The following is a 20,799-nucleotide window of genomic DNA, read 5'->3' on the forward strand; positions in this document are numbered from 1 at the left end:
TGCATGTGCCACTATTTATATCTTGCTTTATGTGGGTCCTGAGGAGTTGACCCTGGGCTTTCAGGCTTTTACAAGAAAGCATCTTTAACCAGAAGCAATGTCTTCAGCCCAGATTGCCATTTTAAATAAGAAAGTAGAATATGTTTTATTTTATTCTTTTTTTGAAACAGGGGTTCTACTCTAGCCCAGGCTGATCTGGAACCCTCTCTGTAGCCCAGGCTTCCCTCAAACTCACCTACCTCATTCTCCCAAGTTCTGAGATTAAAGGTGTAAACTACCATGCCTGTCTTTAGAATGTGCTTGTAAACCTTTATTTCTTAGCTAAGAAAGCTTAAAACCTGTAGAGGTTCCTAAAGGTTATTGCTTAATATTATGATATATTTTGCTTGTCCCAAACCCTCCTCCTAATTGTTTAGTTTAATTTGGATGAATATGGTGGTCAGTGGTTTAATTTTCAACTTTTTTGTGTGTATTATAGGTTTATTCTTCAATCCAAGGAAGTAATTCACAATCAACTGTTAGAAAAACAGAAAATAGCAGAAGAAAAAATTAAAGAACTAGAGGTAGGTTTGACAATAGCAGTTAACTTTTAGAAAAATGTAATAAATGTAATTGTGTCATATTAAGTGAAAATGAATGCCTGGTCAGCTTTACATCATATTTTATATTTTCTTAATTGTGTTAGAGTCACGAAACAGTTATATTCATGGCAATATATAAAATACAAAAATACTTTTTTTTTTTTTTGGTTTTCTGAGGTGGTGTCTCACTCTAGCTCAGGCTGACCTGGAATTCACTATGTAGTCTCAGGGTGGCCTCGAACTCTTGGCAATCCTCCTACCTCTGCCTCCTGAGTGCTGGGATTAAAGACATGCACCACCAAGCCCGGCTTAAAAAATATATATATTTTATTGACAGTTTCCATGATTGTAAACAGTATCCAATTGTAATTTCCTGCCCCCCCCCACTTTCCCCTTTGAAACTCCACTGTCCATCATATCCCCTCCCCCTCTCAATCAGTCTTTTATTTTGATATCATGATCTTTTCCTCCTATTATGATGGTCTTGTGTAGGTAGTGTCAAGCACTGTGAGGGCATGGATATCTAGGCTATTTTGTGTCTGGAGGATCATGTTGTAAGGAGTCCTACCCTTCCTTTGGCTCTTACATTCTTTCTGCCTCCTCTTCCACAATGGACCCCCAGCCTTTGAAGATGCAATAGAGATACTTCAGTGCTGAGCACTCCTCTGTCCCTTCTTCTCAGAACAGTGGTGCCTTCTGAGTCATCCCAAGGTCACTGCCATCTGAAAAGAGAAGATTCTCTAACCAAAAGTGAGAGTAGCATTAATATATGGGTATTATATATGGGAACGTTAAGAGAAGTGCTTACTGGGCAGTTTGGCGAGTACATTTAGCCAGACAGCAGCAGACATTACACTCGTAGGGCCCATGACTACCCCTGTTGTAGGTTTTTAGTATCAGGGATGTATTCCCTCCCATGGAGTGGGCCTCCAGTCCAATTAGAGGGCAGTTGGTTTCCACCATGACAGACATGCCACTGTTGCACCCATTGGCTCACTTGGCCTTGCTGGCCAAATAAAAGGCTTGCAGTGTCCACTGTTGAGTATCTTCACTGGTGATTTCTCTCTCTCCCATTGAACTACATGCAGTGTAGCTTTTTCCAGCTTTCTGTCTGCTGGTCTACATGGAGGAATTTATCAGCTCAGTTCCAGCAGGGTTTCTCAGTGGCCTTGCAGCCCAAGTATGTGGAGTCTTCAGCAATAGGGTCTTACCACCTATTCCTGGTGGGAAACCAAGGGCCTCGGCAATGGCCTGTAACGTTTTGGGGTCCTCAGGGACCTCCCTGGCCAACAACTCACTGGACCATATCCCATCCCTGGCACTGAAAATTTTCTAGTAACAATCTATAGCTCCTGAATGTTCCATTATCCAAATAAGTAGGTTTCCATATGACTTACTTATATCCTCTTAGATTTTGATTAGCCCTCCCTCCACCTCTCCTTTATTCAGTCTTTTCCCCTGACCTCACTTAGGCCTTTTCATGCCCATTAATCTGTTCCTCTACTTACATATATACAATATTTTCATTTATTTATTTGAGAGCGATAGATGGAGAGAGAGAGAGAGAGAGAGAGAGAGAGAGAGAAAGAGAGTGAGTATGGGCGCACCAGGGCTTCTGCTACTGCAGAGGAACTCCAGGTGCCATATGTACCACTGTGTATCTGGCTTTACTTGAATAGTAGGGAATTGAGCCTAGGCAGTTAGGCCTTGCAAGCAAGTGCCTTTAACTACTAGCCTCAGTCCTTCCACTGTTTCTTTATGCACATTTTTATTTAAAAAAGAATAAATTGCTGGGCATGGTGGCACATGCCTTTAATTCCAGCACTTGAGAGGTAAAGGTAGGAGGGTCTCTGTGAATTTAAGGCTACCCTGAGACTGTATAGTGAATTCCAGGTCAGCCTGGGCTAGAGTGAGACTGTACCTTGAAACCACACCTTCTTCAAAAAAGCAGCATATATGTAAATAGCAGGTTTTGGTGGATAGGCAGAGTGGGTAATAACAACAGCAGTTAGAGAGGATCTTAGTATAATATCTCACATATAATTTCTTTAACTTATGTTGGATTTGAGATAATGTACTAAGTAGTGAGCTATACTAATTAACTGTTCAAATGATGGTATTCCAATGAAGAAGAAGCAAGAAGCCCTGGTATACCCATTCTCTCTCTCTCCCTATCAAATAAATATCTTTATAAACAAACAAATAAACAAACAGATGTAGGGTAAAAGACGATAGGTAAGTCTGAGCATTAGGAAATTAGAATTTATTATTACAGTTTCCTTATACATTCAGACCTTTGTTGGGATGTTCTTTTTGGGCTTCAGTAGACACTCTATGTTCTTTGTGTGTGTGTGTGGTTTTTTTTTTTTTTTTTTTTGAGGTAGGGTCTCACTGTAGCCCAGGCTGACCTGGAATTCACTTTGTAGTCTCAGGGTGGCCTTGATCTCATGGTGATCCTCCTACCTCTGCCTCCTAAATGCTTGGATTAAAGGTGTGCACCACCATGCCAAGCTCTATTTTTTATACTATATAGCAAAGGATAGATCAGACAAACAGCGGGTTACTTTTTGGGGACCATTATTTCTCAAGATGGGGTGAATACACCATGACTTCATAGGTCACTTTATCTAATTTCTGTGAGTACTGTTTAAAGCAATGGCTTAGAATCTGACTCAGCCTCCACTGAATTGAGGAGACAGCTCTTCCAGTCTATGGGGACTTGTAAGGGCCACTGACTTGGCACAGCCTGGTAACATTAGTATCTTAGATTTCTTAGAGTTGTTTTTTTTTCTCTCCCATCCTTTTTTAAAAAATATATTTATGTATTTATTTGAGAGAGTGATAGAAAAAGGCAGACAGAAAGGGAGTAAAATGAGTATGGGTGCATCAGAGCCTCCTGCCACTGTAAACAAACTAGTTGAATGTGCCACATTGTGCATCTGGCTTTATGTGGGTATGGGAGAATTGAACCTGGGCCATCAAGACTTTACAAGTAAGTGTTTTTAACCACTGAGCCAACTCTCCAGGCCCTTCTTGAACTTATTTATTTAGAGGTAGGATCTCACCCTAGCTCAAGCTGACCTGGAATTTGCTATGTAGTCTCAGGGTGGCCTCAAACTCATAGCGATACTCCTACCTCTGCCTCCTGAGTGCTGGGATTAAAGGTGTGTGCCACTACACCTGGCTTTTGAACTTATTTTTATTTTATTTTATTTCTCAATTTTTATTAACATTTTCCATGATTATAAAAAATATCCCATGGTAATACCCTCCCTCCCCCCACTTTCCCCTTTGAAATTCCATTCTCCATCATATCCCCTCCCCATCTCAATCAGTCTCTTTTATTTTTATATAATGATCTTTTCCTCCTCTTATGATGCTCTTATGCAGGTAGTGTCAGGCAATATGAGATCATGGATATCCAGGCCATTTTATGTCTGGAGGAGCATGTTGTAAGGAGTCCTACCCTTCCTTTGGCTCTTATGTTCTTTCCGCCACTTCTTCCGCATTAGACCCTGAGCCTTGGAAGGTGTGATGGAGATGTTACTCAGTACTCCAGTCACTTCTTTCCAGCACTATGATGCCTTCTGAGTTGTCCGAAGGTCACTGTCATCTGGAAAGAGAAGATTCTCTACCTAAAGTGAGAGTAGCGTTAATATAAGGGCATAAATATTAAGAGAAGTGCTTACTGAGCAATTTGATAAGCATAGTATATACATTTATCCAGATATCAGCAGATGTTACACCCCTAGGGCTCATGACTACCCCTGTTTTAAGTTTTCAGTATCAGGGATGTATTCCTTCCCATGGAGTGGGCCTCCAGTCCAATTGGAGGGCAGTTGGTTTCCACCATGATAGACATGCCACTATTGCACCCATTGGCTCATTTGGCCTGGCTGGCCAAATATAAGGCTTGCAGTGCCCACTGTTGAGTATTTTCACTGGTGGTATCTCTTTCTCCCATTGAAACATATGTAGAATGTCTTCTTCCATCTTTCTGTCATCTGTTCTACATGGAGGAGGTTATCAGCTCAGTTCCAGCAGGATTTCTCAGTGGCCTTGCAGCCCAAGTATGTGGAGTCTTCAGCGATATCGAACTTATTTTTGATTACTGATAATTTAACAAAATTTGATAGATTTTTGGCATAAAAAGATGCTTTCTGCCAGGTGTGGTGGCTCATGGCTTTAATCCCAGCACTCGGCAAGCAGAGGTTGGAGGATCACTGTGAGTTTGAGGCCAGCCTGAAACTACAGAGTGAAATTCAGGTCAGCCTAGGCTAGGATAAGATCCTACCTTGAAAAAAATGAAACACAACAAAACAAAACAAAAAGACTTTTATTTTTGTTTGTTTGAAATTTTTTGTATTATCTATTTGCAAGGACGTAGGGGGATATGGACACACCAGGGCCTTTTACTACTGTGGAAGAACTCCAGACTCATGTACCACTTTGTGCATTTAGCTTTACTTGGGTACTGGGGAATTAAACCCAGGCTGTCAGACTTTGCAAGCATGTGCCTTTAAATGTTGAGTGATCTCTCCAGCTCTGAAAGATGCATTTTAAAAATAAAACAGCCAAAGCCGGGTGTGGTGGCGCACACCTTTAATCCCAGCACTCGGGAGGCAGAGGTAGGAGGATCGCCATGAGTTCAAGGCCACCCTGAGACTACAGAGTTAATTCCAGGTCAGCCTGGACCAGAGTGAGACCCTACCTCGAAAAACCAAAAAAAAAAAAATATATATATATATAATAAAATAAAAATAAAACAGCCAGGCATAGTGGTACATGCCTTTAATCCCAGCACTTGGGAGGCAGAGGTAGGAGGATCACTATGAGTTTGAGGCCACCCTGAGACTATATAGTGAATTCCAGGGTAGCCTGGGCTAGAGTGAGTCTCTACCTTGAAAAACTAAACAACAACAACAACAACAAAATACATCCAAGCCACAGGCTAGAGAGATGACTCATTGGTTAAGCCATTTGCTTGCCTGCAAAGCTTAAAGACTCGGGTTCGATTCCCCAGTACCTACGTAAGGCCAGATGCATCTGGAGTTCGTTTGCAGTTCTGGATGCCTTGGTGTGTCCTCCCTGACTCTCTTCTCTGTTTCTTTCATTGCAAATAAATAAAATAAATATTTTTTCTTTTCCTTCTTTTTTTAATTATTTTTTTCAAATTCTTTTAATTAACAATTTCCATGATTATAAAAAACTATCCCATGGTAACACCCTCCCCCACCCCTTCAGTTTCCCCTTTGAAACTCCATTCTCCGTCATATCGCCTCCCCCTCTCAATCAGTCTCTCTTTTATTTTGATGTCATGATCTTTTCCTTCTATTATGATGGTCTTTTGTAGGTAGTGTCAGGTGCTGTGAGGTCATGGATATCCAGGTCATTTTGTGTCTGGGGGGAGCACGTTTAAGGAGTCCTACCTTTCCTTTGGCTCTTACATTCTTCCATCTCTTCTGCAATGAACCCTGAGTCTTAGAAGGTGTGATAGAGATATTGCAGTGCTGAGCACTCCTGTCACTTCATCCCAGCACCATGATGCCTTCCGAGTCATCCCAAGGTCACTGCCATCTGAAAAGAGAAGGTTCTCTACCAAAAGTGAGAGTAGCATGAATATATGGGTATGAACATTAAGAGAAGTGCTGACTAGGCAGTTTGATGAGCATAGTATATACATTTGCCAGACAGCAGCAGATGTTATACCCCTAGGGCTCATGACTACTCTGTTGTAGGTTTTCAGTATCAGGGATGTATTCCCTCCCATGGAGGGGGCCTCCAGTCCAATTAGAGGGCAGTTGGTTTCCACCATGACAGATGTGCCACTATTGCAAACTCTATAGAGTTTTTTATTTCATTGACTGTGTTTTTCATTGCTAGTTATTCTGACTGGTTTTTCTTTATTATTTCTATTTCCTTATTTATGTCTTGTATTGACCTCTTTATTTCATTAAATTGGTTTCCTGTGTCTTCTTTGATTCCTTTGATTTCCTCTTTCATTCCTTTGATATCGTCTTTGACTTCTTTGAGTATATTTATAAACATTGTTTTGAAATCTTTCTCAGGTATTTCCTCTAATTCATTCTCACTGGAGGTCATTTCTGATGCATTAATACTTTTGGTTGATTTATATTGTCTTGATTTTTGGTGTTTCTTGTGTTATAATGTGTATGTTTTTGCATCTTGCAAAATTAATTTAATGCTTGGATTTTCAAGTTAGCTGCAGTACTATTAGATGTATCATTCAATCTGATGTTATGCATCTTTAGGGTAGGAGCTTAAGGTGCTAGGTGTGGCTCTTAAGACCCTTAAGAGTATCTACCAAAGTGACCCTAGATGTTGGGTTTGCCTGCTATGAGAGTATTCAAGTAGGCTGAGTGGAACAAAATACAGGCAGATCCTAAAATTTAACTAAACAATGTACACATTCAATGAAAAACAGCACAGAGTATTTATGCAAGAGTAGGTATTATGACAACCAGATCCTCTAACAAAGTCACTGTCCCTTAAGGGTGGGTGGTGCTCCACACTCTTAATCCTGTCAACTAGGAGGTTAAGATTTCTGGTCTGCTGAGGGTTCCAAGTCAGCTTGTGACCAAGTGAGAGCCTTCCCTAATGTACAACAGAAGAGTTAACAAAGCCATTATAAATAAAAAAGGAACAGATAACAAGCCCCAAATATAGCTTATTTAAGAATGGCAAATCTGAACATCCATCAGGTTTAACATATAATTAATTTATCCTGATATGGAAGGTGTAATTAGCACTTCCAATTCAAGTTTCTATACCAGGCTTATTTGGTGGGCACCGACCTGGTGTAATCCCATTTACCCTTTGGGATGATTTTGTTCTCAGTTATACTGCGCTCCTGCTTGTGTCCCTCTTTGGTGCACTGTGGGTTCAAGTAGGCTGGCTAGTTGCTGAATCGCTGCTCTGGTCGCTGGTGCCGGGATCTGTGATTTCCCTTCCCCTAGTCTCTGGTGTTTGCTGGCTCTTGCGCTGGTGGTTGGGGTGGGGAGGCTGTGGATGGTGGCTCTAGTTCTCCCACTGGTCCATGTGATCCTCTACCTCGGGATCTGCTCCTCTGTTGGTTGCTGTGTTCCTCCCTTCCTCCCTTCACATTTCTTGAGTTTGCGAGTAGCTTTGGTGTGAGTGGAAAATCCCCTCATCTGGCTTTTCCTACAGTCTAATCCAAGCCTTGCAGCTGTGGCCCTGTGGACCTGGAGCTGCTTCTGCCTGCCTATGTGGGCTCTGGATGTTCTGGATATGTCCTACTTCTCTGCTGCCGTTGGTAATTTCTTATACACTTCACTTTTTTTAAAAGAGAGTATATTCTGCTGGTTTTTTTTTTTTTTTAACTTTTTCTCCCCTAGGCTGCTTTGGCATGGTTCTTATGCTGCCATCTTAACCAGACCCCCCCCCCCCACCTTTTGAGATAAGGTCTCACTTTAACCCAGGCTGACCTAGAACTCTAGTCCCAGGTTGGCCTTAAAGTGATTGTCCTATATTTGCCTCTAAGTGCTGGGATTAAAAGGTATATGCAGGCTGGAGAGATGGCTTAGTGGTTAAGCGCTTGCCTGTGAAGCCAAAGGACCCTGGTTCAAGGCTCGACTCCCCAGGACCCACGTTAGCCAGATGCACAAGGGGGCGCACGCGTCTGGAGTTCGTTTGCAGTGGCTGGAGGCCCTGGCGCAACCATTATCTCTCTGTCTCTCTCTCCCTCTGCCTCTTTGTCTGTCGCTCTCAAATAAATAAATAAAAATAACAAAAAAAATAAAATGAAAGGTATATGCCACCATGCCTGGCTAAATACACAGTTTTATAATTAAAAATAGTATCAGTGGGGTGTGATGGCTCATGCCTATAATCCTAGTACTCAAAAGGCTGAGATTACCCTAAATTGAAGGCAAGCTTGGTCTACAGAGTGAATTCTAGGTCAGCCAGTGAGACCCTACTTCCAAAACCAAAAAACAAAAAAAATCAAGGTAAACTTGCTACAGATACTTTTAGCATTCTGTTCAATTATAATGAGTATTAGGAAATTTATTTTCTAGAGATTTCCTTTTATGAAGTCTCTCAAATAATAGTGCTAGGATATTTGGTAGTTTTCATATAACGGAAGCAAGTAAGTTGGCTGTTGGTACATGTTTAAAATGCTAATTAAAACTAAAAAAAACAGGATTAGAGAGGTGGCTCAGCAGTTAAGGTGCTTGCCTGTAAAGCCTGTCAACCTGGGCTTAATTCCCCAATACCCATATAGAGGCTGATGCACAAGGTAGCACATGTATCTGGAGCTTGTTTGCAGCAGCTGGAGGCCCTGGTGCACCCATTCTGTCTTATCTCCTCTCTTTCTCTCTGTCTCTGCTTTCAACTAAATAAAAGTATTAAAGGAAAACAAAAGCCTCCCTAGAAAACCTCACCAATGGGTCTGTTAAAAAAAAAAAGTACAAAAACCAGCAGTTAAACTGTAATCTCTGCTCTAGGAAGTTATTTTTTTCTTTTGAATCTTTACATGTTATATAAACAATGCCAGTGTGTGCATAAAAAAGAAAACAGTTGGGCTGGAGAGGTAGCTCAGCAGTTAAGGTGCTTGACTGCAAAGCCAGACAATCTGGGTGTTATTCCCCAATAGTCATGTAAGCCAGGTACACAAAGTGGTGCATGCATCTGGAGTTTGTTTACAGTGTCTAGAGGCCCTGACATGCCCATACTCTCTGTCTCTTTCTCTTTGTCTGTATCTGTTTGTAAATAAGAAAACAGTCAAACAGAAAACATGTGAACAATTAAAATATGATCATTTTGCTTCCCTGTATAGTTTCAAATGTCACCTGTATAGGTTGGTATATGTTACTCCAAACTTTCTTCTGTATTTTTTTTTCTCTTCTGTATTTTTGTAAGCACTTGCATAATATGCATACATATAGTTTTTTTTTTTTTAAGGTAGTGTTTCATTCTAGCTCATTTCAGGCTGATCTGGAATTCACTATGTAGTCTCAGGGTGGCCTTGAATTCGCAGCAAAGCTCCTACTTCTGCCTCCCGAATGCTGGGATTAAAGGTGTGTGACACCATGCCTCGCTTATAGTTTTTTTAAAAAAATATTTACTTATTTGAGAGAGGAGAGAGAGAATGAGTGTACCAGGGCCTCCTGCCACTACAAGTGAATTCTAGATATGTGTGCCACTTTGTGCATCTCACTTTACATGGTACTGGCGAATCAAACCTGGGCCTTCAGGCTTTGCAGCAAGCACTTTTAACCATGGAGCCATTGCTCTAGCCCTGTATATGTTTTTTTTTTTTTTTTTTGGTTTTTCGTGGTAGGGTCTCAATCTAGCCCAGGCTGACCTGGAACTCACTATGTAGTCTCAGGGTGGCCTCGAACTCATGGTGATCCTCCTACCTCTGCCTCCCAAGTGCTGGGATTAAAGGCGTGCGCCACCGTGCCCGGTTTGCATGTGGTTTTTGAATGTGATAATGTAATGTATGACTCCATAGACTCAGGTCTTCTATTAAAATTAAGGTTGGATGCTGGGCGTGGTGCCACATGGTGCCACACACCTTTAATTCCAGTACATGGGAGGCAGAGGTAGGAGGATCTCCATGAGCTCAAGGCTGCCCTGAGACTACACAGTGAGTCCCAGGTCAGCCTTGGACTAGAGTGAAACCCTACCTCTAAATAAATAAACAAATAAATAAACAAACAAACAAATAAATAAATAAAATTAAGGTTGGAGGTGCCACTGGTGTCTTATCCTGGAGTCCAGCCCTAACATGTGTTTGGGGTGGATCTTCATTCCATTCTTATTGGTGTGTTGAGAGCAGTTTTAGCTCTGGCAATTGGTGTTTTGCTGGCTATTTGGTGGTTTCTCTCGGCTTGGACCTAGAAAAGGGAGTTAACTTCTGCCATTGATGGAACTTCCTCTGGATCTGTAAGCATGAAATAAATACCTTCCTGTCATAAAGTGTGTCTGCTTGGATGCTCATACTAGCAGTGAGGAGCTGACTGCAGCACCCATATATACAATTTTTTCAAGGTAGGAGTATCACTGTAGCTCAGGCTGACCTGGAATTCGCTCTCTAGGCTCAGGCTGGCCTAAAACTCACAGTGATTCTCCTACTTCTGCCTCCCAAGTGCTGGTATTAAAGGTTTGTACCACCATGCCACGCTCCAGTTGTTGTTTAGCCAGAAAGGCTCAAGTTTATTATTACATGTATAAATGAACCGGGAAATGAGGCCTGGGCGCAGTCAGGATAGCTCCAGCTCAGTTGGTAATGATGAGCTCATCCACCCCCAGTCTTCATAGCTCTGGCAGGTAGCAGTGAATGATGATGAGGTTATTTTAGGACTTGAGTTCTTTCGTGGTGATGAGCAAAGGGTCTGTCCCCCTCTAGCTCCACTATCACTGGGGCTCATGTCACCATCTGGTGTACTCTGGTCCCTAGTACATGAGCTCGCTCATATCTGGTCATGTATGGAGTAGTGATTTGCTCCTGGTTGGAAGCAGGGCTTGATGGTGCGTGCCTTTAATCCCAGCACTTGGGAGGCAGTGGTAGGAGGATTGTTGTTAGCTCGAGGCCACCCTGAGACTACATAGTGAATTCCAGGTGAGCCTGAGCTAGTGAAACCCTACCTCGAAAAACCAAAAAGAAAAAGGCTGGATCTTCTTACCTCAGTCTCCTAAGTGTTAGCATTAAACATGTGTGTTACCATGTCTGGCTTTCTTTCTTTATGTTATTTATGTATTTATTTGTTTGTTTTCTAAGGTAAAGTCTCATTCTAGGCCAGACTGACCTGAAATTCACTGTGTAGTCTCAGGATGGCCTCATTGGCCTCAAACTCAAGGCTATCCTCCTACCTCTGCCTCCCAAGTGATAGGATTAAAGGTGTGTGCCACCATGCCTGGCTTAACTTATTTTTTTATTTGTGTGTATGTGTGTGTACACCAGGGCCTTTTGCCACTGTAAATGAACAACAGACTCTTGTGCCTCTTTTTGTGTCCAGTTTACATGAGTGGCTTGGGATTGAACTCATGCTGGCAGGCTTTGCAAGAAAATCCCTATAATTGATGAGCCATTTCCCCAGTTCCCTCCCCTATTAATTTTTATAAAATATATTTTTACAAATTTTAGTTAATTTGCTAATGCCGGTTGTTGCATTCTTACTTAGAGTTTTATCATTACAATTTTTCTTTTTAGGGCTGGAGAGATGGCTTAGCAGTTAAGGTGCTTGCCTGCAAAGCTTATGACTCAGGTTTGATTCCCCAGCGCCCATGTCAAGCCAGATGCACCAAGTGGTACATGCATCTGGAGTTTGTTTGCAATAGCTGGAAGCCCTGGTGTTCCCATTCTATCTGTCAATCTCTCTCTGTTTGCAAATAAATAAATGAATAAAAAATTTAAAAATATTTATTTATTTGAGAAGGGAAGCGTGATAGAGAAATACGCAGATAGAAAGCGAGGGAATGAGGGCCTCTAGCCACTGAAAACAAACTCCAGACACATGAGCAACCTCGTACATCAGGCATTATGTGGGTACTAAGGAATCAAACTCAGGTCCTTGTGCCTTGCAGGTAAGCACTTTAACCACTCTCTAGCCCTCCATTTTTTCTGTATTTTATTTATAAGTAGAATGTCTAGAGATGATGCTTTAGTGAAATAATGATTAAATGGAAAAGGCTTGCCAATCTCACTTTGTCTTGCTTTCTCAAACAAACTTCTCACCTGCTACCAGTATTACAAATTAATTCACTATTCATGAAGTTACTCACTATGCAGTTTCACAGTGGCCTTGAGCTCATGGCAACCTTCCACCTTAGCCTCCTAAGTACTGAGATTAAAGACATGCACCACTACACCTGACTCTTTTTCCCTTTCTTCCTTCTTTTCTTTTTCTGTCTCCTTTCTCCCTCCCACCGCCTCACTCAGATAAATAAATAAAAATAATAAATGCAAAAAAAGTTAAGGACAGAGAGTTCCAAAAACAAATCAAACTAGATCTTTTATGCCAGCAGAGTGGCTCAAAATTAAATGCAGGTGTATTGGAGTCACATATATGGTTAATTCTGTCTAACAGTCTTACTCAGAATCCGGAGTTAAGGGAGAGTACTAAGGGTACAAAAGAGATTTATTTACTCACACACTCCCTCATTTCAACTCAAGAGCATGTGTGTGTTCTCACCCCCCCCAACACACACCCCATCTCTCTGACTGCACATTTCTACTGTCAAAGCATACTAAGCTAAAGACCACAACTGCCTCATTAATCTCTAGCATAATCACTGTCCTTTGAGCCTCCAGGCTCTTGCTCCCCACTGTAAGTGCATGTGGGCATGTGAGCCCTATGGGGTTTGGGAAAGGGGAGAGCTCAAACAATGCTTTTGTCAGCACTTTAAACAAAAAATCTATTCAGTGAGAATGGTACCATGTTCCTTTTGACCTTTCTCCCTAGGAACTAAATTAAACAGATTACAGACAGTGACAAGAGCTGGCCTTAGAACAGTCTCCCCTTATTTGTTATTTTTAGCAATTTAGTTTGACAACGCCTGACAACTCAATATGCCTAGAATAGCTAAAGGGAGGGGGATTATCAGATACCACCAGGAAAAAAAGCAAAACTCACCAGTCATCATTTCCTCCAACTGTAAGAAAGAATCATTTTCCATGTCTTTACAGCATCACAAAGTTTGAGCCTTTAGAGTCACCTATAAAAACAGTATTTTCGTGTAAAGCACCAGTGGAAACTGATAATGTTTCCGGACCAATAGTGTAGTTCCACCCTCACATCAGCTTTCCTACAAACAAAAGCAGATGCTGGGTGTGGTGGTGTACCTTGGTAAGCCCAGCACTTGGAAAGTGGATGGAGGAGGATCAGAGTTCAAGGTCAGTACTACATGAGACCCTGTCCCAAAAGCAAAAAAAATCAAAGCAGAAACAAAAACAAAGCACAAGCAAATGAACAGAATGGCTTTACATAAGTAGGAATACAATACATATGTGTACATTCTGGGAAAACTCCCACAAGATGATTATGTACCAACAGAAAAGCATGCCTTTAATCCCAGCACTTAGGAGGCAGAGATAGGAGGATTGTAGTAAATTTGAAGTCAGCCTGGGTCTACAGGGTGAGTTCCAGACTAGCTTGGGCTACAGTGAGTCCCTACCACAGAAAAAAACAGCGACAAAAGAAGAAAGATGTGCTGGAGAGATGGCTCAGGGGCTAAGGCGCTTGCCTGCAAAGCCTAATGACCCGGGTTCAGTCCCCAGTACCCACATAAAGCCAGGTGCACAAAGAGGTGCATGCAACAGTGGCCTAAGGACCTGGTGCACCCATTCTTTCTAGCTTTCCTCTTTCTCTCTGCTTGCAAATAAATTAAAAAAAAAATCTTTAAAGCAGGAAGGAAGGAAGGGAGGGAGGAAGGGAGAAAGGAAAAGAGGGAGGGAGGGAAGAAGGAAGGAAAGAAGAAGAAGGAAGGTGCGAGAGAGAACAAAAGGAAGGAAGGAAGGAAGGAAGGAAGGAAGGAAGGAGTGGGTGTACTAGGACCCTTGCTACTGCAAAGTCCAGATGCATGCACCATTTTTGTGACTCTGACTTTATATGGTACTGGGGAATTGGACCCCAGTCATCAGGCTTTGCAAGCAAGTGCCTTTAGCCACTGAGCCATCTCTTCAGCCCTGTTCTTAACTTCTGATCATAGAAATCGCTTGTTGTAAAGTAGAGACAGTAATCTAGTATGTGTCTGTGAAGCTGTTGATTACTGAAGGAATAATTTTAATACTTTTTCTGTCCCTGCTGTGTATTTTGAAGTGATGGATTGTGCAAAAACCAGGATCAGATTTTCAGTTGTATTTCTGGTATTCTACAATCTTTTAAAACTTATTTGAGGCTTACTTACAGATTATTATGTTCTCCATTTATTTATTTATTTAAAAATTTATTTATTTAAGAGAGAGGCAGATAGAGAGAATGGGCGCTCCAGGGCCTCCAGCTACTGCAAATGAATTCCAGACATATGTACCACTGTGTATCTGGCTTACGTGGGTCCTGGGGAATTGAACCCCAGTCCTTTGGCTTTGCAGGCAAGCACCTTAACAATTAAGCCATCTCTGCAGCCCTATTTATTGATTTTTAAATATTGAAGTCTCGTCTGAAGTCCTTTTTAAAATTTAATTTAGTATAAACTATAACAGGCTATACTCTTTTATCTTCTTGCTCCAGCTCCCATTACCTTGGAGGCCCTCTTCACTGGGGTTATGTATGGTATTCACTGTGGGGTCATGAGAGCCTCAGTCAGCCCCTGTGGAGTAGCAGGAATCATCCTTCAGGGTATTCCTATCCACTCTGTGGCTCTTACAGTCTTTCTGTCCCCTCTTCCACAATGTTCCCTGAGCAATGGCACACCTGTTGGCAGTCTGATTTAATGTTGAGTTCTCTGTAGCCTCTGGATTTCTTCTTTCATTGGTTTTGGTTGATCACTGTATCTGTCACCATCACCCTGGAACTGGTTGTCAGGCTAGTCTAAGAGCAGTATTCATGTTGCTACTTCCCCTGCAATTTATCCTGAGACCCTGGCAAATGTGGTAGAGGTGGGAAGTCTCATGCTGGGCAGTCGGCTATCTTCTTGTCTTATCAATGGATCTTGGTTCTCCTCTGTTTTCTCTGCCATCTGTAAAATAAAGCAGATGCTCCAAACAAGAGGTAGCACAGCTTGGTTTAAAGGAGGTATGCATTTATATGAGAGTATTTTGGTGTGTAAACCCACTGTTTTCCAGAGAGCAGTGGGGGCTTCTCTCTGAAGTCTAAATTTCTAGAACATGGGATTCTGACTTGGTTTCTAGTACTGGATATGAGTTTTCTCCCATTGAGCTGGCCTTATGTCCAGTCAGAGAATAGATGGTTACTTTCAGAGAAAGCTCTTTTATGCAGTTCTTCCCTTTCTCCCTTTTGGGGGTATGTTGGTGTTTGTGTCTAAACTTGATCACTTTAACATCATGGGCGGGGCAGAGATTGTTTTTATTATAGTGTTTTGGAGGGAGGGCATGGACATATCTTGGGAAAATCTGTCAGTGAAGATACTGGTATTTATTTCAGACTTTGGGATCAGTGCATTTAGACACTGCAGGATTTAGAAATGCTTTTACACATCTTTAAAATCACATACATGTGTGTATATATGTGCGTGTATGAATGTATATATCAGTGCTGAACTGGACTTACTCTGTAGCCCAGGCTGGTATCGAACTGACAGTAATCCTCCTCCCTGAGTGCTGGGATTATTATTGGTGTAAGCCACCACACCCAGCTGGCTTTTTTTTTTTTTTTTTGGTTATGTTTTTTTCAAGACAGAATCTTACATAGCCTAGGCTGGCTTTAAATTCAGTATGTATGTATCTTGAACTTCTGATCCTCTTGCCTCTGCTGCTAAGTGCTGGGTTCACAGGCATCTACCACCAGCCCAGCTTGTCAGTTAAATCTTGCTGGATGGGGATGAGGGCATTTCAAACCAAAGATGGTATGAACAAAAATATGGAATGGATTGGTGATTGAAAGGTAAGGGTCTTAGTGAGAATTGAGGCTGGCAAGGTATGAGAAAAGAGTTGACATAAAATGAATGAAATCAGCATTGCTTTTACTCACTTTGTCTAAGTACTAATCTGGGCAAGGAGCTGATTTGTACACAGCATTCCATTGGTGCTGAGCTACACAAAGATTATCCTCCTGCAGACATTCCACATGTTTATAGGACATATACCATTGTCACTCTATAGACTCTATTTTCAACTTTCACAATTAATTTTTTAAAATATTTTTTATTGACAACTTCATAATTGTAAACAGTATCCAATGGTAATTCCCTCTCTTCCCCACTTTCCCCTTTGAAACTGTACTCTCCATCATATCCTGTCTCAATCAGTCTTTTATTTTGATGTCATGATCTTTTCTTCCTGTTGTAATGGTCTTGTGTAGATAGTGTCAGATACTGAGAGGTCATAGTTATCCAGGCCATTTTGTCTCTGGAGGAGCATGTTGTTAAGGAGTCCTACCCTTCCTTTGGCTCTTACATTCTTTCTGCCTCCTCTTCCACAATGGACCCTGAGCCATTAAAGGTGTGATTGATATATTTCAGTGCTGAGCACCCCTCTGTCACTTCTTCTCAGTACCATGGTGCCTTCTGAGTCATCCCAAGGTCACTGCCATCTGAAAAGAGAAGCTTCCCTAGCCAAAAGTGAGAGTAGCATTAATATATGGGTATGAATGTTAAGAGAAGTGCTTACTGGGCAGTTTGGTGAGTGTAGTATATACTTTTGCCCAGACAGTAGCAGACATTACACTCATAGGGTTCATGACTACCCCTCTTGTAGGTTTTCAGTATCAGGGATGTATTCCCTCCCATGGAACGGGCCTCCAGTCAAATTAGAGTGCGGTTGGTTTTCCCTATAACATATGTGCCACTGTTGCACCCATTGGCTCATTTGACCTGGCTGGCCAAATAAGGCTTGCAGTGTCCACTGTTGAGTATCTTCACTGGCGATTTCTCTTTCTCCCATTGAACTGCATGTAACATAGCTTTTCCACCTTTCTGTCAGCTGGTCTACATGGAGGAGGCATTCAGCTCAGCTCCAGCAGGGTTTCTCAGTGACCTTGCAGCCCAAGTATGTAGAGTCTTCAGCAATAGAATCTTACCATCTATTCCTGGTGGGAAACCAAGGGTCTCTGCAACAGCTTGTAATATTTGGGGTATCAGGGACCTCCCTGGCCAACAACTCACTGGAAGGTATCCCACCCTGGCACTGAAATTTTTCTAGTAAAAATCTATGCTTCTGTGTGTCCCATTGTCTAATAAAGTAGGTTTCCATATGACTTATTTATATCCTCTTAGATTTTGATTAGCCTTCCCTTTACCTCTCTTTACTTAATCTCTTCCCCTGACTTCACTTAGGCCTTTTCACCCCCATTAATCTGTTCTTCTACTTACATATATACAATACCATCCTATTAGGGTCCCCCTTCCTCCCTTTGTATCTGCTTTTTAGCTTACTGGCCTATGCTACTGAGTTTTCTTCCTATTCACACAGAAGTCAAGTTACTTGTAGCTAGTATCCACATATGAGAGAGAACATGCAACGTTTGGTTTCCTGGACCTGGGTTATATTACTTAGTATAATCCTTTCCAGATCCATCCATTTTCCTGCAAATTTTATAACTTCATTTTTCTTTACTGCTGAGTAGAACTCCATTGTATAAATGTGCCACATCTTGGGCTGGAGAGATGGTGTAGCGGTTAAGCGCTTGCCTGTGATGCCTAAGGACCCCGGTTCGAGGCTCGGTTCCCCAGGTCCCACGTTAGCCAGGTGCACAAGGGGGCGCACGCGTCTGGAGTTCGTTTGCAGAGGCTGGAAGCCCTGGCGCGCCCATTCTCTCTCTCTCCCTCTATCTGTCTTTCTCTCTGTGTCTGTCACTCTCAAATAAATAAATAAAAAATTTAAAAAAAATAAAAAAAAAAGTGCCACATCTTCATTACCACTCATCACTTAAGGGACATCTAGGCTGGTTCTGTCTCCTAGCTATTGTGAATGGAGAGGCAATAAACATGGTTGAGCAAGTATCTCTAAGGTAGTGAGATGAGTCCTTAGGATACATGCCTAGGAGTGCTATAGTTGAGTCATATGGTAGATCTATTTTTAGAAGTCTTAGGAACCTCCACACTGATTGCTGCAACGGCTGGACCAGAGTGCATTTCCACCGACAATGTAGAAGGGTTCCTGTTTTCCCACACCCTCGCCAGCATTTATGGTCATTTGTGTTCATGATGGTAGCCAGTCTGACAGGAGTAAGATGGAATCTCAACGTAGTTTTAATCTGCATTTCCCTGATGACTAGGGATGTTGAACTTTTTTTTAGATGTTTATATGCCATCCATATTTCTTTTGAGAACTCTCTGTTTAATTTCATAGCCCATTTTTTATATTATTTGTTTATTTGAGAGAGAGAAAAAGGCAGAGACAGAGAGACAGAGAGAGGAGAGAGAGAGAGAGGAGAGAGAGAGAGAATGAATATGAGCATGCCAGGGCCTCCAGCCACTTCAAGCGAACTCTAGATGTATGTGCCACCTTGTGCATCTGGTTTACACAGCTACTAGGGAATCAAACCTGGTTCTTAATCTTCACAGGCAAGTGCCTTAACCACCAAGCCATCACTCCAACTCTGATTTAGTAACTTTCTTTTTTTAATAACTAATTTTTTAATTAACAATTTTCATGATTGTAAACAATATCCCATGGTAATGACCTCCTTTCCCCGCTTTCCCCTTTGAAACTCCATTCTCCATCATATCCCCTCACCATCTCAGTCAGTCTCTCTTTTGTTTTGATGTAATGATCATTCTGGCTTTGATAGTTTGTGTTGAGTAATCTGCTGTGATACTTAATGGGCTTGCCTTTGTATGTGACTTGATTCTTCTAAGTGCTTTCAGTATATTTTCTTTGGCTTGTATGTTTGGTAGTTTAATTATAATATGGTGTGGAGAGGTTCTTTCCAGGTTTTGCCTTTTTGTGTCCTAAAGACTTCCTGTATCTGCATTGGCATCTCTTTCTCAATTTGGTTGAAGTTTTCTTCTGTGATTTTGTTGAACATGCCTACTGTGCCTTTGAAGTATAATTCTTCTTCTACTATACCCTGAATTCTTTTTTTTTGTTGTTGTTTTTTCAAGGTAGGATCTCACTCTAATCCAGGCTGACCTGGAATTCACTGTGGAGTCTTAGGGTGGCCTCAAACTCATGGTAATCCTCCTAGCTCTGCCTCCTGAGTGCTGGGATTAAAGGTGTGCGCCACCATGCCATACCCGGCTATCCTGAATTCTTATGTTGATCTTTTCATAGTCTCCTGAATATCTTGAAATTGCTGTTCATACTTTCCTATTAGTTTGTCTTTCTCTTTGTTTGACTGTATTAGATCTGCCATCTGGTCTTCTAGTTTAGATATTCTGTCCTCTCCTTCATCCATTCTACTAGTGAGATTTTCTACAGAGTTTTTTATTTTATTGACTGTGTTCTTTTTTTTTTTTTTAAATTTTTTTTTGAGGTAGGGTCTCACTCTGGCCCAGGCTGACCTGGAGTTAACTGTGATGTCTCAGGGTCTCAGGGCAATCCTCCTACCTCCGCCTCCCGAGTGCTGGGATTAAAGGTGTGTGCCACCATGCTTAGCAATTGTGTTCTTCATTGCTAGTAGTTCTGACTGGTTTTTCTTTATTATTTCTATTTCCTTAGGTCTTGTATTGACCTCTTCATTTCATTAAATTGGCTTCCTGTGTCGTCTTTGATTCCTTTTATTTCCTCTTTCATTCCTTTGATTTCCTCCCTTATTTCTTTGAACATATTTATAGTCAATTTTTTGAAATCTTTCTCAGGCATTTTCTCTAAACCAGTCTCACTGGAGGTCATTTCTGGTGCCTTAATACTTTTTGGTGGGTTTATATTGTCTTGATTTTTTTGTTTTTCTTGTGTTATACTGTACATATTTTTGCATCTTGGATTAACTTAATGCTTGGATTTTCTAATTAGCTGCTGTATTATTAGATATATCAATCAATGTGATATATATCTTCAGGGTAGGAGCTTAAGGTGCTAGGTGTAGCTTTTAACACTGTCAGAGTAACTACAAAAGTGACCCTAGATGTTGGGTTTGCTATAACAGTATTCAAGCAGGGTGAATGGAACAAAATACAGGCAGATTCTAAAATTTCACTAAACAGTGTATACATTCAATGAAAAACAGCACTATTTATGTAAATGTAGGTATTGTGACTACCAGATCCTCAAGCAAAGTCACAGTACCTTAGGATGTGTGTTGTCCCATACCCTTAATCCTGTCAACTAGCAGGCTAAGATTTCTGATCTGTTGAGGGTTCCAAGTCAGCTTGTGACCATGTGAGACCCCTCCCTGTTGTAATCCCAGTTACCTTTGGGGATGATTTGGTCTCAATTATGCTGCGCTCCTGCTTGGGACCCTCTTTGCTGTGCTGTGGGTTCAGGTAGGCTGGTTGGGTTGCTTGGTTGCTACTGTGATTGCCCTTTGGGTGCTGTGTAGGTAAGCTCCCTTCCCCAGATCTCTGGTGCTTGCTGGTGCCTATGTTGGAGGTGTGGGAAAGAGTCTGTGGATGGTGGCTTATTTTTTCCCTCTGGTCCTCGCAATCCTCTTCCTCACAAGCTGCTCCTCCGTCG

The 20,799-nt window shown here is 41.6% G+C and overlaps 1 protein-coding gene across 1 annotated transcript in view; it reads left to right on the forward strand.

Moving 5' to 3' along the window:
• Pfdn1 (prefoldin subunit 1) overlaps positions 1-20,799 on the forward strand; it is a 134,490-nt gene that overhangs the window by 67,924 nt on the left and 45,767 nt on the right. Inside the window, exon 3 of the mRNA XM_045132721.1 lies at positions 479-563. Coding sequence (XP_044988656.1) covers positions 479-563 — 85 coding nt within the window. The remainder of the gene's footprint in view (positions 1-478; positions 564-20,799) is intronic.

The sequence above is a fragment of the Jaculus jaculus genome, chromosome 13, assembly GCF_020740685.1.
Source record: "Jaculus jaculus isolate mJacJac1 chromosome 13, mJacJac1.mat.Y.cur, whole genome shotgun sequence".
Classification (NCBI taxonomy): domain Eukaryota; kingdom Metazoa; phylum Chordata; class Mammalia; order Rodentia; family Dipodidae; genus Jaculus; species Jaculus jaculus.